The 15,205-nt window shown below is 36.8% G+C and overlaps 2 protein-coding genes across 4 annotated transcripts in view; one reads left to right on the plus strand and one right to left on the minus strand.

Moving 5' to 3' along the window:
* LOC107668249 (membrane-bound O-acyltransferase domain-containing protein 2-like) overlaps window positions 1–5,848 on the minus strand; it is a 32,679-nt gene extending 26,831 nt beyond the window's left edge. The window contains exon 1 of the mRNA XM_016460064.1: window positions 5,311–5,848. Coding sequence (XP_016315550.1) covers window positions 5,311–5,394 — 84 coding nt within the window. The 5' untranslated portion in view covers window positions 5,395–5,848. The remainder of the gene's footprint in view (window positions 1–5,310) is intronic.
* A 933-nt stretch (window positions 5,849–6,781) lies between these two features.
* On the plus strand, window positions 6,782–15,017 carry LOC107668234 (transcription factor E2F6-like). 3 transcript variants are annotated; one of them, XM_016460040.1, is made up of 9 exons: window positions 6,782–6,854; window positions 7,379–7,708; window positions 9,998–10,137; window positions 10,226–10,290; window positions 10,414–10,615; window positions 10,784–10,936; window positions 11,020–11,134; window positions 11,930–12,104; window positions 14,223–15,017. In XM_016460040.1, exons 1-9 carry the CDS (start codon window positions 6,804–6,806, stop codon window positions 14,573–14,575), a joined length of 1,584 nt encoding a protein of 527 aa, XP_016315526.1. In that variant the 5' UTR covers window positions 6,782–6,803; the 3' UTR covers window positions 14,576–15,017. The 3 variants fall into 3 exon arrangements, with proteins under 3 accessions (XP_016315526.1, XP_016315528.1, XP_016315527.1); XM_016460042.1 differs by having other exon boundaries at window positions 14,638–15,017; XM_016460041.1 differs by lacking the exon at window positions 6,782–6,854 and having other exon boundaries at window positions 7,239–7,708.
* The last annotated feature ends 188 nt before the right edge of the window (window positions 15,018–15,205 follow it).

The raw sequence follows: 15,205 nt of genomic DNA on the forward strand, positions 1-15,205 counted from the left end.
ACTTTGGATGGGATAAATGCAGAGCACTAATTCCGAGTATGGGTCACCATACTTGGCCACATGTCACATCACTTTTTCACTTGACTCTTAACTTTCATAAACAATATCTCTTTGTAGGGCTGGACAATAATTCAATATCAATATGTATCGCGATATAATTTTTTTCAATAACCACCAAGAGCTTGTAACACTCCAAAGAGAAAGGAAAAATTTTAATCGCATCATATGACCCTTTTAAACATTAAAGGACTAAAAGATAAAACAATTAGGAGTGGGTCACAATGGCTGAGTAGTGATCTAACAAATGACTTGTTGATTAGTGAGGTCCTTTTCTGGGTCTTTATGCATTAGAGATGCACATTGCACAATATTAAAGTATTTTGATGTTATGCTAATAAGCGATAAATAACAGATATATGAAATTTTGTTTAAAAATATAATTAAAATGAACAATAATAAATGTTATTGAAAATAACTTTAACAAATGAGCATTATTAAATAATGGCAAAGATAATCTCTATACAAAAATTTAAATAGCCAATAATATCAACTGATACGGATAATTTAATAAAAGAAAATAAAAAATTGTAATAGTGACTCATAACAGATATATTTTTAATTAATAATGATTATTCCACTTTTGAAAACACATGTTCCATTCTGCTGTGCTCTGTCTAGCTGTTTACGAACGCAAGAATGGATAACATGTAAATGCCTGATTTTGAAAATGTGTAGCTTTTTACATGCCTAAAAAAGACCTAGAATAAACCTTTAGACCTTTAGAATAAACACTCTCTGGACATGTCTGTATTTAGATTTAAAGGTATTTGAAGTTTTTAAATATCTCTCTGTTAAAAGATTTTTAGGCCAAACTTTGGCTGCACACATAATTCTTGGATAGGCCTTGTTTGTTATGTAATCCACAAAATAGCAATGTGGCAATTTAAGGATTTGTTTTTCTCCAGCACATGAGTGAAAATGCTGAGTAACAGAGCAAACCACAGGTGCAGTCTATAAAACACTTCCACACTCGGATTCTTATCCCCTGGAGACGTGCTAAATTAATCTGTATCTTCTTGTGAGAGACTCAGAGAGCGCACTGCTCCACATCATTCAATGAAGAAAAAGAATCAAGCAGTTTCCAAATCAAGTGAGCATCATGCCAACTTAGGATCCAAAGAAACATATGACTTACTGAATAGCCTAAACATCCAGAATGAGTTAAGAGATTATTTTTAGAGTGTGAATTATTGTTTCATCAACATGTAAATAACATTCAATTCCACCTCTAATTCAACTCACAGATTTAAATCAATTATTGGACTCCATTGTTTCCATCCAGGATGCCCATGGGAATAATGTTCTGTCCTTGAGCAATTAGCAAGAGCACTGAGGCTTCCTCCTCCTGTGGGAGACCAAGATTAGGGCTCAAGACATTCAAAATCAAATTCAACTCAAAACTACTAGTTTTACTTAAGTTGTTAGTTGCTATATAGCCACACGTCACACGTGTAGTGAGCAAATGCTCTGAGGTCAGCACTTCTGATTTATTAGCATAAGCCTTGAACTCAATCAAACAGGCCAATGCTCCACAGATCAGGTACACAACAGCTGACTAATGAATTTGGAGGCCCACGGAATACACACGGGTGTTATTTGCATTAATGAGACATAGAGGTCTTTGTTAAGCAAAAGTTAGGTATTGTGGCATTGTTAGATAAGAATACAGCCTTCCACTTCACCCGTTCATTCAGCCCAAGAAAACAACACCTCTCACAGTCAAATGGTTAAGCAGAGCATAAAATGTCACTTCTTGATTCACTAAGGGTGCTTTCACACCTGTAGATCGATTGCTTTGTTCCGAAACAGGGATTAAAATTATTACAATGTGGCTTTTTATTCTTGGTGTGGTTCGCTTTCACACGGCAGTTTCTAAACGGACCAAATTTGTTAATACAAGTCACGCGCGAGTAAACTGTTCTCTCATTGGTCAAAGTTCCACGGTTTATTTTCTGGGATTCCACTTAGCTGTCACGGCTGTCATACGTCAGGATGGAACGACAACAGCTTCGCAGGCTGTTTTTTTTTTTTTTGTAGCTGTCCTTATATTAATTTATCATTTTGAGCAGGAGTCCAGGATTCATCGGGAAAACATTTTTAAAATGCACATACTAGAAAGAAGAGCAAGTTAGTTTTCAATCGAGCCGAGACCACCCTGTTCAGGCGATCTCGGACCGATTGTTTTTGCGTTGAGCCGGGCCGCGATTGCCATGTTCACATATGCCCAAACGAACCAAGCTAAGGGGGGAAACGCGCCAGGTTCCGAAACAACGGGCCAGGTGTGAAAGCACCCTAAAGGTCTCAGCATCTGTGTTGAAAATTTATGAAAATTTTGGCCAATACCAATAATTATTTTGATGTCAGCAGATAATCAATAAATGGTAGATACTGTATAGAAAATTCTATATTACTTTGGTTAAAAAAATAATACAAATAAAATTACACTAAAAATAAAATCAATAGTTTGAAATGCTATAATTGAACTGATCACTACAGTAAATGCACCAGGGATGCACCGATATGGAAATTTTGGCCGATACCTATAATTGTTTTGATGTTATGGCTGATAATCAATAAATGGCAAATGCTGTATATAAAATTCTATATTATTTTGGTAAAAAAAAAAAAAATTACACTAAAAATAAAATCTAATGCTATAGCCTAATTGAACTGATAACTGAAAACCAGTATGGACATTTTGACCGATACCAACAAAACAAAACAACCATTCACATTAAAAGTCCAGATTTCTGCATGCTATTTCTATGAATATGTCAGCGTTCAGTTAATAATAACAATAATAATACATAAAGATGTCAGTTCTGAAGCCTAAGGTCACAACATTTTACCAAAGAGATTTTTGCTTTAGGCTTTGACCTTTTGACCCAACCATCCACAGTTGTGAAATGGCATGTTCTTGACGTGAATATTAAAAGCCCTGAAGCTGCTGACCTGCTGTGACCTCACAACAACACTGATGAAATGCACTGTAATTTGATGAATGCGGCTGTAATGTGTACAAAACAGAACAGAACAAGTCATCCTGTTGTAGGAATGAGGGAAACCGTCTGATCCAAACCAACCACAAACTGCACAAGAGACAAAATGCATTAGTGACTTTCTCTCTTTTAGGCCCAAGTGTTACAGGAGTACAATGTCTGGCAGAGGCAGAGCAATGCTAGCCGAGTACTGCTCACATTACAGTCTGTTCTCACTTTAGTGTTACTCTCCATCAACAGGACAGCTTAGAGGAGTTAACTTTTCTATGAAACCTTTATCTAAAGTGTCTGTATATAGAACATGCACTACCATTCAAAAGATTCTTTAAGAAATTAAGACTTTTATTCAGCAACATTGAATTGAATTGATCAAAAGTGACGGAAAATATATTTGAAATGTTACAAAAAAATGTTCTATTTCAAAAGCTTTTTTCTGAATTTTCTAATCATCAAAGAATCCTGAAAAACAAATAATGTTTTCCACAAAAACTGTTTTCAACATTGATGATAATAAGAAATATTTCTGGAGCATCAAATCAGAATATTAGAATGATTTCTGAAGGATCATGTGAGTATTGGCTACAAAAATTCAGCTTTGCAATCACAGAAATATATTAAAACAGAAAACTAATTATTAAACTATTAAATTATTAAACAGTTATTTTAAACTGTAGTAATATTTCACAATATTATTGTTTTAATGTATTAATCAAACAAATGCAGCCTTGGTGAGCATAAGAGACATCTTTCAAAAACATTTTTAAAAATCCCACCGACCCCAAACTTTTTAACGGTAGTGTTTGCAATAAAAACATATACACAGTTGGCTCCATCTCTTCAAATGTCTTTACCAAACTCCTCTCTGCACTAAATCAATATAGAAGCTTACATACAGAAATCAAACGATGTAATGTAATAATTAACTACTCTTGCCCATTTTGGTGTTTGTTTCATGGTTTCACAAAATCAGTGTCTGAACAATCCACACAATCACCACTTTCAATATGTTAAAGACATTTTTTACAAAGTTAGATATTGCATAAAACTATGGCCTGTGTCCATACTTCAATAAAATCTTGTCAATCATTTGGTCTGAGTAAAAGGTTAAGGTTAAAATGCTTTTAAACAAAAAGCTCTAATTAACATCTATCAATTACCATTGTCAAATATTTCACAGAGAAAGGTAATTAGAACCAGCAGCATCTATCTTCATAATATGATGTACACTCCATAAGCCTCTGTCCCTGACCTTAGGTCATGGTTTTTGGTTTCTTTGGCATCTCACTTAAAACATAGCTATACAATACAGTAGTTATTTACAAATCAATAATAATAGACTTACGATTTCAGGTGTAAATTCTTGCAATATGGGCCTAATATCATTATATTTATCATAATCTATCATTATAATAAATCTTTAATTTACCTGAAATGTTTTGATATGATATTTATCAATGCAGAGAAAGTCTAACACTCAACGTATCCTGTTAAAATTGCTTCAGTATTTCCTGGGTGAAAATGACACCATATCATTGACCATACAATTTCACTGAAGCTGTTCTAGTTTGTCATATCTTTTAGAGAACACGGACTCAAAACAAGGCAATTACCCAAGCTGCCATTCTCTCTGGTACACAAAGTGCCATAGCTGTGTCTCCAAAACTAGCGAGCTGCCTATCTAGACATGGTCATCCCAAAATGCTGTCTACATAGACAGCTCACTAGGCTATGAGCAGCATCCCATATATAAACATTCTGTGCAATATATGCGTGTTAACTTTGAGCAAACAGAAATGATAACCACAAAAAAAAAACACCTTTAAAAAGACTCCCTGGGGTAGCACGACATCGTGACGTTTCCAAAAAGTGCCTGACAATGACTACTGTTTTCTCCGTTGTATTATGCGATCTATGCCTGCATTAATCTATGTTGAATATGAATTAAATTCGCTAATGTCCACATTTGCAAATCCTCGAGCAGTTCACCATCCATTTCATCACGCAAATGACACATTTCACGATCACACAATCAACTCCATCCGACGGAAATATGCGATTGCTCAGGCAGACGTCATGAATTTCGGGAGGAAACATTAAAAATCCAACGTTTTCATTGTCCTTACCAAATGGTTTCGTGCACAGCCTGTAAAGGATTTGTAGAAGGACCTGCATGCCAATGAAAGCTGTGATGAGGGTTTTGTGCCTCCAGTACTCATTTCACAAAATACAAATAGCAGAAATGTAACGTTACCTGATCTAACGGAAGGTTGGTTATCTCGCTTATTGGCTGTAGTAAGTCGGATCCGGTGCAGGCTGATATCGTCTCAGTAGCCATGTTTCGCTATTGTATCAGTTCTGTGCTGTTCTCTATGACTGTGGCAGCCCAGTTCGCCCGGATTCAATCCCACATACATCCACATACACCTCTGGAGAGACTGTTGCTGCTTGCTGCTGTCCACTGCTGGTAAAAAAACGGCAGTACAACACCCCACAGTTCGCCAAACAACCGGATTTACAAATCCTACTACAGTGAAGGCTTCGCTCATGAATATTAATTACGTAACTTGGCGTTCGGCCGAACTGATTGGCTGAAAGGCCAGACGTTGGTAACTGTGCCAGACTTTACTTTGATGGGGAGTCTGACTCATTTCCGCAAAACTTTCGACCAGTTCCGACATTTTTGTTTTTTGTTTCACGTCTTCTCTTCTGCTCCGTCATTTCGTGGCTATCTGAAATGTCATAAAAATAGAAAAACAGCCTATAAAAGCTGTTATTGAGTACTATGCATTAAAGTATTATTTATTTTTATAATTACATTAATATTTACATTTACAATGCAACCAAAATTATTCACCTATTTAGGCTTAACGTTTTTTTTGTAATGTTTTGATTAATACATTTTTATTAAAACAAACTGCTTCGTAGGAGTTGATATAATCAAGTCATAAGCATATCCAGTGCGTGTAATTTGCAACATTTCTGCTATTTCGTTAGAATGCAAACAGTTTAACGAGTCGGTAAATCGCTAGCACACTCTTATATTAAATAATTATACATCTACGAAAAAAAACGGAACGGAAAGTGGTTTAAAGTCATATTGCAGGTTATTTTTTTACAAAATTAATATATAACCTTGCATGAAAATACCGTATGAAAAGTTAATGCAGGATTTAAAATGTTTTACAAGACATTAGTGCTCAAATTTAGTAGAAAAAGTGAGTTTCTTTGACAGTTCTCAAAATCGGCTTTTTATTTTTAAACATCGTGTCATTTTACGTCACGAGAGGGAGTCGTTTGCCGCGCTCTGTTTCGGCTCAGTGTCAGTGAGTGCAGAGAGAGTAGGCTGGTCTTCAGTAAGTGTGTTTTCGGTAGGTTTTGTATTTCAATTTATCATCGTCATGGTAAATTATTGTGTTTGTGGAGGCTGCACAAACTCCAGCCTGTCAGGAAATCGAGTCCACAGGTTTCCTAACAAGAAAAAGGGTGCTATCTTCCGTGCATGGGTGCGTTTTGTGCAGGTGAAGAGACGGGACTTCACTTCTGCATCTGCTTCGAAAAATGCGGTGGTGTGTAGCGTTCACTTTAGACCGGAGGATTGTCATCCCGGCGATATGATGGAGTTCAACATGGGATGCCGAAGCAAGAACCAAGTGAGACTCAGAGCTGGTGCTGTTCCTTCGGTGCACACAGCACCTTCATCGAGTCCGCCGTCAGCCTGTAGTTCGGCCACAGGCAGGAAACCTGATGGTCACGGATCCGTCAGATGCTGCTCACCGAAAACGTGAACTGTGCACTGTAAGTCTTGATCCTGTTTTTTTTTTTTTTTTTACATTTGCTAACTACCAAATACTGAACATAATGATTTCAATAATTAGAAGTAACGTGATGTGTAAAGTTGTGTAGTTGTTGTAAACATAGGTATGTATATGTATACATATCTATGGTTGTAAATCACCGCAGCTAACAGCTTGTAAGCATTAGCAATATATTTTTTAAAACCGTGTAACTGGTTACCTCAGTTTGCTAATATTATAACCATCAAGTCTAGTTACAGCTTAGTGACTTTGTTTGCACCGCTAATTCGTAATTTATTGTCATGTGGCTTTGGGAGACATTTAGTATAAAATAAATTACTTCTCCATTCCACTAGATGTCACTAGGTGCGCTTATCCGATAGAGAGAACATGAAGCAGAAAATCAAATAATTTGATTGGTCGGACGTGATCACGTGACATCATGTTTTGGCTTTTTTTCTCGTGATGTATGTAACTTTGCATTTGCACGTTGATCTGATTGAATGTAGCGATATAATCTGACAGAGTGTTGCGACGATGGCGAAGTGTGTGGTCCAAGGATGCATAAACCACGGTGATCTCAGACCGGGCGAGCAATCGAGCCGTACGTACAAGAGGTTTTTCAGGTTCCCCAAAGACAAGGCCCGAGTGAAAGTGTGGCTGGCCGCTTTACGGGAGACTCAGCTCGAAATCACAGATCAGCATCAGATATGCGAGGATCATTTCCTGAGCCATCACATCACGCCGAACGGCATCAGCCCGGACGCGATCCCTATTATGCCTCCATTAGAGGGACCGGTCGCCGGCTGGAGCTCGTGTGATGAGCAGGACGAGCACTCGGACCCTGTTGAGGAGGTTGGAAGGGTGCAATGCAATACATACTCCGACAACCAGTTATCTATATATAAGGAAGTCATTCAGTATTTTTTACATAGGTAGTTTTTTTATTAGAGCTTTTAACTCATTTAATTTTACTGGTAACATTTGTGATTATATATTACTTTTGAGTTTGATGGGTCAGGAGTTGTCTATTTACACCATCCAAAATGCACTGATCAAAGATCCATAAAACATAATACAGATGCAACTACCATATTTTGGCCTTATAATAGTTAAATGGTTTATTATTAATGTATTAAGATGTTCTGCCTCGTATAAATCATGACCCAACGTGATCCTATTTGTGAACATTGAAATTCATTCTGAATAAAAAAACAACAACATTAAAATGGTATATTTCAAAGTATTAATACATTAAGTGTAAAAGTAAAAATAAATAAATACATATGCATTTATTCTTGGATTAACATTACTTTTTATCAAAAATTGTGTGATAAAATTAATATTAACCCTCTACCGCATGGTGTAGCCATATGGCAACATACTCTTTGTGTTCATTTCCTTGCCACTGTCTCTTTAAGAGAACATTCTCGTTTTTTTTGTTGGAAAGAGAAGACCTTAGTTTAGCCAATGATGTGCTTTGATTAAGTCACATGACATGCAGTTTTTTTCTGTGGCGAGATTTCTGACAGACTGCAGTCTCTTGTCGGTAGTTGCTGAAAGCAAACTAAAACGTCAGTAACAAACAAGGACCAGTCCGTGTCACTTCTACAAAAAAATCTAAAACATCACTGTTATGATGTTATGATGACATATTCACCTCTCAAAAAAGTTTTTATAAAATTCGTTTTTGGTAAATCATTCAAATGTTTGTGTTGCCAAGCGGCAACACTGTGCAATAGTGGAATGACATTATTACAATAGTTTAGCTAGCTAGCAAGGTCAGCTGCAATTTGTTAAGCTGTAACAATAACAACATTAATACTAGTGAAATAATGTTGATTAGTCGTATGTTAATGGTATTTGTATTATGGATATAATCAAATTGAAATGGCAATTTTACTTTTGATTAAATATGAATACAGGTAACATTACATTAGTGAGCATGGCCATATTCTATGGCAAGGTAAAGAAGAAAAGGGCAGAACTTGCTCTTGCTGCAGATGAAAAAACTGCTTTGTGAAATTTCATACATAAAAAAGGTGATCTTTCAAGGATTATACATGCTTTCAGATGGAGCAACATTTACTTCACAGAGCCGTAGTTCACTGAGAAGCTATGCAAACAGCTGTCATTATCGCGAACGATTTCTTTGATTTCATAATCGCGCAATAAAAATGTCTGCGATTTATTTTTTTTATTTTTTATTTTTTGCGTAACTTGTCAGTGAACTACGGCTATGTGTAGTAAATTCTGCTCCATCTGAAAGCACGTGATGAGCACGTGATGATGATTTACTGTTGATTACAGAACCGGCTTTACTAACAAAATGTGCATGACAATCGCATTCGATTAATCGTGCAGCCCTAGTTTAAAGCTTTTATTTGGGCCTTACTACCATTCGAGCTCCATATTAACTCTATATTTGTACAGCTGTAACCAGAAATAGTTAATTATATAAAATTAATAAAAATAAAATTCAAAATTTGCATTTTAAAAATTAAATAATACAATTTTAAAAATAAATTTTAAATTCCATCTCAATCCAGTCCTTAGCCATCTTCAAGAATCGGCTAAAACACATCTCTTCCATCTTTTTTGACCTTCTAACTCTAGCACACTCTATTCTAATTCTATTCTTTAAAAAAAAAACTTGTCCCTTTTAGACTTGCGCACTATTCATTTACTGCTTGTTTTCTTAAAAAAAAAACACTAGCTTTTCTAATCTTTTTGTATTCTATTTGTTTCTTTTTTATTATACAATTAACAAAAGCAAAAAAGGCCTCTTAACACTAGCTTGCGCTATTCTTTTTCTATTCTATCTGTTTTATTTTTATTTATGATATAATAATAAAAAAAAACCTTATACTGTATACGTATACTGCATTAAGCTAACTGAGACTTCTTGTAGCACTTGCATATCATTGCTCTTTTGTTGATTTTGATTGCTTCCATTGTCCACATTTGTAAGTCGCTTTGGATAAAAGCGTCTGCTAAATGTAAATGTAAAATTCATGCATCTTTAATTGAGTTATCAAGAAATAAAATACATGTGCTCAAATAGCTGGGACGATTTTGTGATCAAATACGTTGGGTAATGCTATGGATTATCAAGTGTTATTAACTTGAATTTTGTCTTGAAAGGGTGAAGTTGCTGCAGAAGAGGATCTTTATGATGTAGAGTTTGAGGATTATGAGGAAGAAGAAGATGAAGACCACAGTCTTGCAGATAATGGTCCATATAGCATGAATAGTAAATTCCAAGGACAGTGTTACACTAAAAGGTAACACTACATTAAATGACTACTTCATAAATGGCTGAAACAATATTGATTATTTTGCCCATTCATTATATAATATGCTTTCTTTTAGTTTAATTATCAATCCCAACATTAACAATCATGTGAATCAAGCAACAGTGGCATCCTCCAGACAAGGTATGGGATGTTCTCATTAATTTAATTCATTCACTTTTTGTGTTGCTGCACAGAATATGAATGTAATTTGACCAAAGTAAAAAAAAAAAAAACTACCTTGATTAGTCCCAATTTTCATTCCAGCCCAGAATCGCTCTGACGTTGCTCTTGGACGACTGACCAAACGCTTCATGCAGCTGCTTCACACAGCACCAAATGGAGTCCTTGACCTCAATGAGGTTACTCGAAAACTGGGCACACGAAAGAGACGGGTGTATGACATCACCAACGTCCTAACCGGCATCCAGCTAATCAAAAAGATGTCCAAAAACAAGGTCCAGTGGATGTAAGTTTATACCGAATGTTACTTCCACAGTTCCACAACAAGATTTTGTAGTTTTTAAAAATTAAAATTGTCCATTGAAATACATTAGTTGGAAACAAGTCTAGAGGTTTGATTGTCTTCATATAGCAGTATGCAATTTACACAGTGATTTTTCTGTGTATGTTCAAGGAATTCAGCACCAAGCAACTTCGGGAATCAATGGAGTGCCAAGACGAAAGCTGACCTACTTCATCTGAAGTCAACGGAGGAGGCCCTTGACTGGCTCATCAAAGACTGTGCCCAACAGCTTTTTGCCCTGACCGACCTCAAAGACAATGCTGAATATCCTCTCATATTTCTGTGATAATGTCTAACAAATGTTATAGTAGTTCTTTCAGCTGTTTTGGTCTTAACTACAGTTGTACCTCAGCTTATGTCACATATGAGGACATCTGTCAGATTGGCGTTTTCAAGGACCAGACTATAATAGCTATAAGGGCCCCTGAAGAGACAAAGCTAGAGGTGCCCACTCCCACTGAAGTAAGTGTGAGAGACGTGCTGAAAGGCTTTGAGCCTTAGGAGTCATTTTAAAATTTAATATTTAAATTAGGGCTGGGCGGTATGACAATATATATATATATTGGATCCATGCATGAGGTCTTAAAGTGACAGAAGACTATATTATATCACCTGCTGCTGTGATTGCCATTGAAGGAATAGTTCTTCCAAAAATAAAAATTACTCCCCCTAGTTGGTGCCAATAGCCCTGTGGTTAGTGCGCCAACATACAGCGCACCTGTGCTCACGGCGACCCGAGTTCAATTCCCATCTCGAGGTCCTTTGCCGGTCACGCTCCCCTCTCTTCACCCAGTGCTTTCTTGTCTGAGCCCAAACTGCTGATAAAAACATCACAGTAATACACATGTAATCCACATGGACTCCAGTCCATCAAATTAATTTCCTGTGAAATAAAAAGCTGCATGTTTGTAATAAACAAATCTATCTTTGAGATGTTTTTAACTTCAAACTGTGGCTTCCGGCTAAAATATGAGTCCTTAAACATTGATTTCTCCAGTGGAAAAAAATGTCTCGTCTGAATTGGGAGAGAAATCTGCACAGATAAAGCACTGTTTCTAAGCGAAAAAGACCCAAACCGTTCTAAACAAATAAGTTGGTTGATTTTTGATGTGAGGGGACAACAGGGAAAGGACTTTTCCAGTTCCTTTTGGTCATCTTGCCCACCCCTAATTTGAATCATGATTAAAGAACACTCATCTGATCTGATAGCAGGTAGTAATAGGTGTTATATGAACTTATGTTTACGTCCTGCTCTAGGAATCTATCCAGATCCACTTGAAGGGCTGCCGAGGGCCCATCCATATACTCACCTGTGAGACTGAGGGCCCAAGTGAAGCTGTGGATCTAACTAACACAGAATCGAAGCTTGTTAAACCAGCCTGCTTTCTGACACTAGAGGAGAGCCAGATTCACACACAACCACTTATATCAGGTTAGCCATATAGCCTTGTTTTCCACACTTTGATGCATTTTGATCACTTACAATAACGTTCAAAAGTTTGGGGTCAGTAAGATTTTTATTTTTTAAGAAATTAGGCTAATACATTAATAAGGCCCTGATATACTCAAAACGAAGTTCTTTTTCGTTCTTCGTTTAGGGGTAAAACGATGTTCGAAATACGTGAGCAGCGGTATACTGTTTTCGAACATCCCGACGCCGCCCACTCTGATGAAAGTGACGTTTAAATAAATATGTAAATATGTGCTGCGCGCTTTCCTCTCAGTAACAAAATAAACACAACAAAAATGGAGAGAACAGCAAGCATTTTTTAAAAAAAAAAAAAAAGCATCTGTTCATAGCCTATGCTTGCACGAGCTCTGCAAATTAGCACTCCTGTGAAGTCACGTCATGTGTATTTACATGGCAATTTATTCAATATATAGCTTAAAAGCAAGCAGCAGTATTAAACATGAAAAACAGTGTCAGTGTCTCATTTCATCAAAAGCAAAACTTAATTTGCTACTATAAAGCGGCTCTCCACTGCACGGACATCGCACAGATGAAATGAACCCAGAGAAGAGTTCCGCGTGAAAGAAGGCAGAGCCTCAGCGCACACCTCCTATGATGTAATCGTCACAGACCAACGGTAGTATGAAGGTGTTTTGCAGCCGGAACTAACTTTTCCGGAAAGTTTGCTTTGGCAAGCCGTTTCGAACTCCCAAAACGAACTTCGTTTTGGCCGGATTTTGTTCGAAATGACGTCACATCAGTTCATTCTTCGATTTCGCTTGAAGTATATTGGGGCCTTTAATACATTCATTCAGAAAGAAGGCAGTAAATTGCTCAAAAGTGACAGTCAAGATATTTATAATGTTACAGAAGATTTTTTTAAATGCTGTTCTTGTGAATTTTCGATTCATCAAAGAATCCTGAAATGTTTCTTGAGCCCCAATCAGCATATTAGAATGATTTCTGAAGGATAATGTGACACTGAAAACTGGAGTAATGGCTGCTGAAAGTACAGCTTTGCCATCACAGGAATATACATTTAATATTTTAAGGCAGCCTTGGTGAGCAAAAGAGACTTTCAAAAACATTAAAAGATCTTACCGACCCCAGACATTTGAAAGGTATTAGCTGTTAAAGAACAAAATATGTCCATTCAACAACCATCAGTATTTAGCACAATATTTGCAGCAGTCCATCATTAAAGCTCAATGCTTGTGAATTGTTATTTAGCAAAGGTCAACATTTGAGACCTGCATTATTCAGTGGACTCTATGCACAGGACGCAGCCTACGTATCTTTCTTTCTTTTCTCTTTTTTTTGTATAGCGCTTTTCACGATGCAAATCGTTGCAAAGCAGCTTTACAGAAAATTAAAGTTTCTACATTATATTTAGTAATAGCTTATCAGTGGTGACTATCTCACGTTGATGTCCATATGGCAGAAATGTACGGTAACAATCAAGCAGTTAGTTAATGACATGTAATCAAACAGACGGTGAACACTATTAAAGGGTTAGTTCGCCCAAACATTGGTTTTCACAAAACTCACCGGCGCATGCGCAACGTCGACCTCATACGTCAATAAGCCCGGAGCTGCTTCCGTGTACAACTGTTGGCGCAAGCTACATTAAAGGGATTATTACGTTTTGAATATGGATATAGTTCTTACAAAAACGCATCAATTCGCTACAGGAGGCCTTTGTTCACCCCCCGGAGCCGTGTGAGGCACTTTTTATTATGGATGGATGCGCTTTATTTCACTTCTTTTGGACTGATGCACTGCAACACCCGCTGACTGCCATTAAACAGCTTGGAAGATCAAAGTCAATTTTTAATATAACTTCGATTGGATTCATCTGAAAGAAGGAAGACATATACGCCTAGGATGGCTTGAGGGTGAGTAAATAATGGGCTAATTTTCATTTTTGGGTGAACTATCCCTTTAACAGCAATGATTATATGTTGCGATCAAACTTGTAGCAAAATTTGGTCGTTTTGTATGTTATCATACAATATGTATATGTATCAGATTCAACAATGATTCATTTTTGAAGTATACAGCTAAGTACTGTTATAAATATACACAATATCTCATTTGTAGTAAAGGCATCCAGAAAGTTTAAATATCAACGGCGGGCAGACAGTGCGGCCGAACATTGTTGTGTCCCATTGTGTTCGGCTTCCTCAAAGTTCAACTCTGTGCTGAGCTTTCACTCTTTCCCCATGGACGAAGAAAGATGCAAAAAGTGGATATGCAGCATTCAACGCAAGGATTTAATCATCACTTCCCATATAAGAGTCTGCAGTCGTCATTTCAAGAGTGAAGATGTGAAAGAGCCATTGACTCCTAAAGGGCGCCGCTTGCTGAAGAAAGGGGCTGTACCCACCTTATTCCAGTGGAACAACTACTCTGCTCCAGCACCACTGCAGAGTGGTGAACTTTGCAGCAGTTGATATTGCATTGGATAGGGCTGCAGAATGATTGACTGAACTTTTTTTCATATTTGTTTTTGCAGATGTTTCAAATACTGTAGCAGCTGTACAGAGCACATAAGGACCTAAAAGAAGAGGCTTTGCTTCTTTGAGATGAACTACCCCATCTTAACTGACTTTGTTGGCCTTTCTGGAGAGACCACTGTGCATATATTAACTCTGCCGTGGTTTAAGACATCTGTTGTGAAGATTTTTGGTTTGTAAATATATGGATGAGTATTTTGAACAGTTTAAAGTATTTTTTCTATAAGCATTATGAGGAAACTTTAAGGTTGTCTTTTGAAAATTGTGACTTTTAATCAAATGTGTGGTGGTCAAAGATGATCCTTGGACCCTTTGTTTTAATATGGCAAGATGTCCTGGTTTATGGGGGAGTGGTTTGTAAATGTATGCTATGGTCCAAAAGTTTGAGGTCTGAGAATTTTTTTAAAATTTTTTTGAAGGAAATTAATACTTTTATTCAGCAAGGACACATTAAACTGATCAAAAGTGACTGTAAAGACAATTACAATGGTATAAAAAATGAATTTCAAATAAATGCTGTTCTTTTGAACCTTCTATTAATCAAAGAATCCTGAGAAAAATGTGTTT

Source organism: Sinocyclocheilus anshuiensis, unplaced genomic scaffold (assembly GCF_001515605.1).
Source record: "Sinocyclocheilus anshuiensis isolate Anshui unplaced genomic scaffold, SAMN03320099.WGS_v1.1 scaffold1341, whole genome shotgun sequence".
Taxonomy (NCBI): Eukaryota; Metazoa; Chordata; class Actinopteri; order Cypriniformes; family Cyprinidae; genus Sinocyclocheilus; species Sinocyclocheilus anshuiensis.

Excerpts from the sequence above, each read along its gene's own strand:
- LOC107668234 (XM_016460040.1), top strand. The coding sequence starts at position 6,804 with ATGGTCACGGATCCGTCAGATGCTGCTCACCGAAAACGTGAACTGTGC. Across the intron at positions 10,616-10,783 it reads AAAAACAAGGTCCAGTGGAT|GAATTCAGCACCAAGCAACT; the intron begins GTAAGTTTATAC and ends TGTATGTTCAAG. Across the intron at positions 10,937-11,019 it reads GACCTCAAAGACAATGCTGA|CTCAGCTTATGTCACATATG; the intron begins ATATCCTCTCAT and ends CTACAGTTGTAC.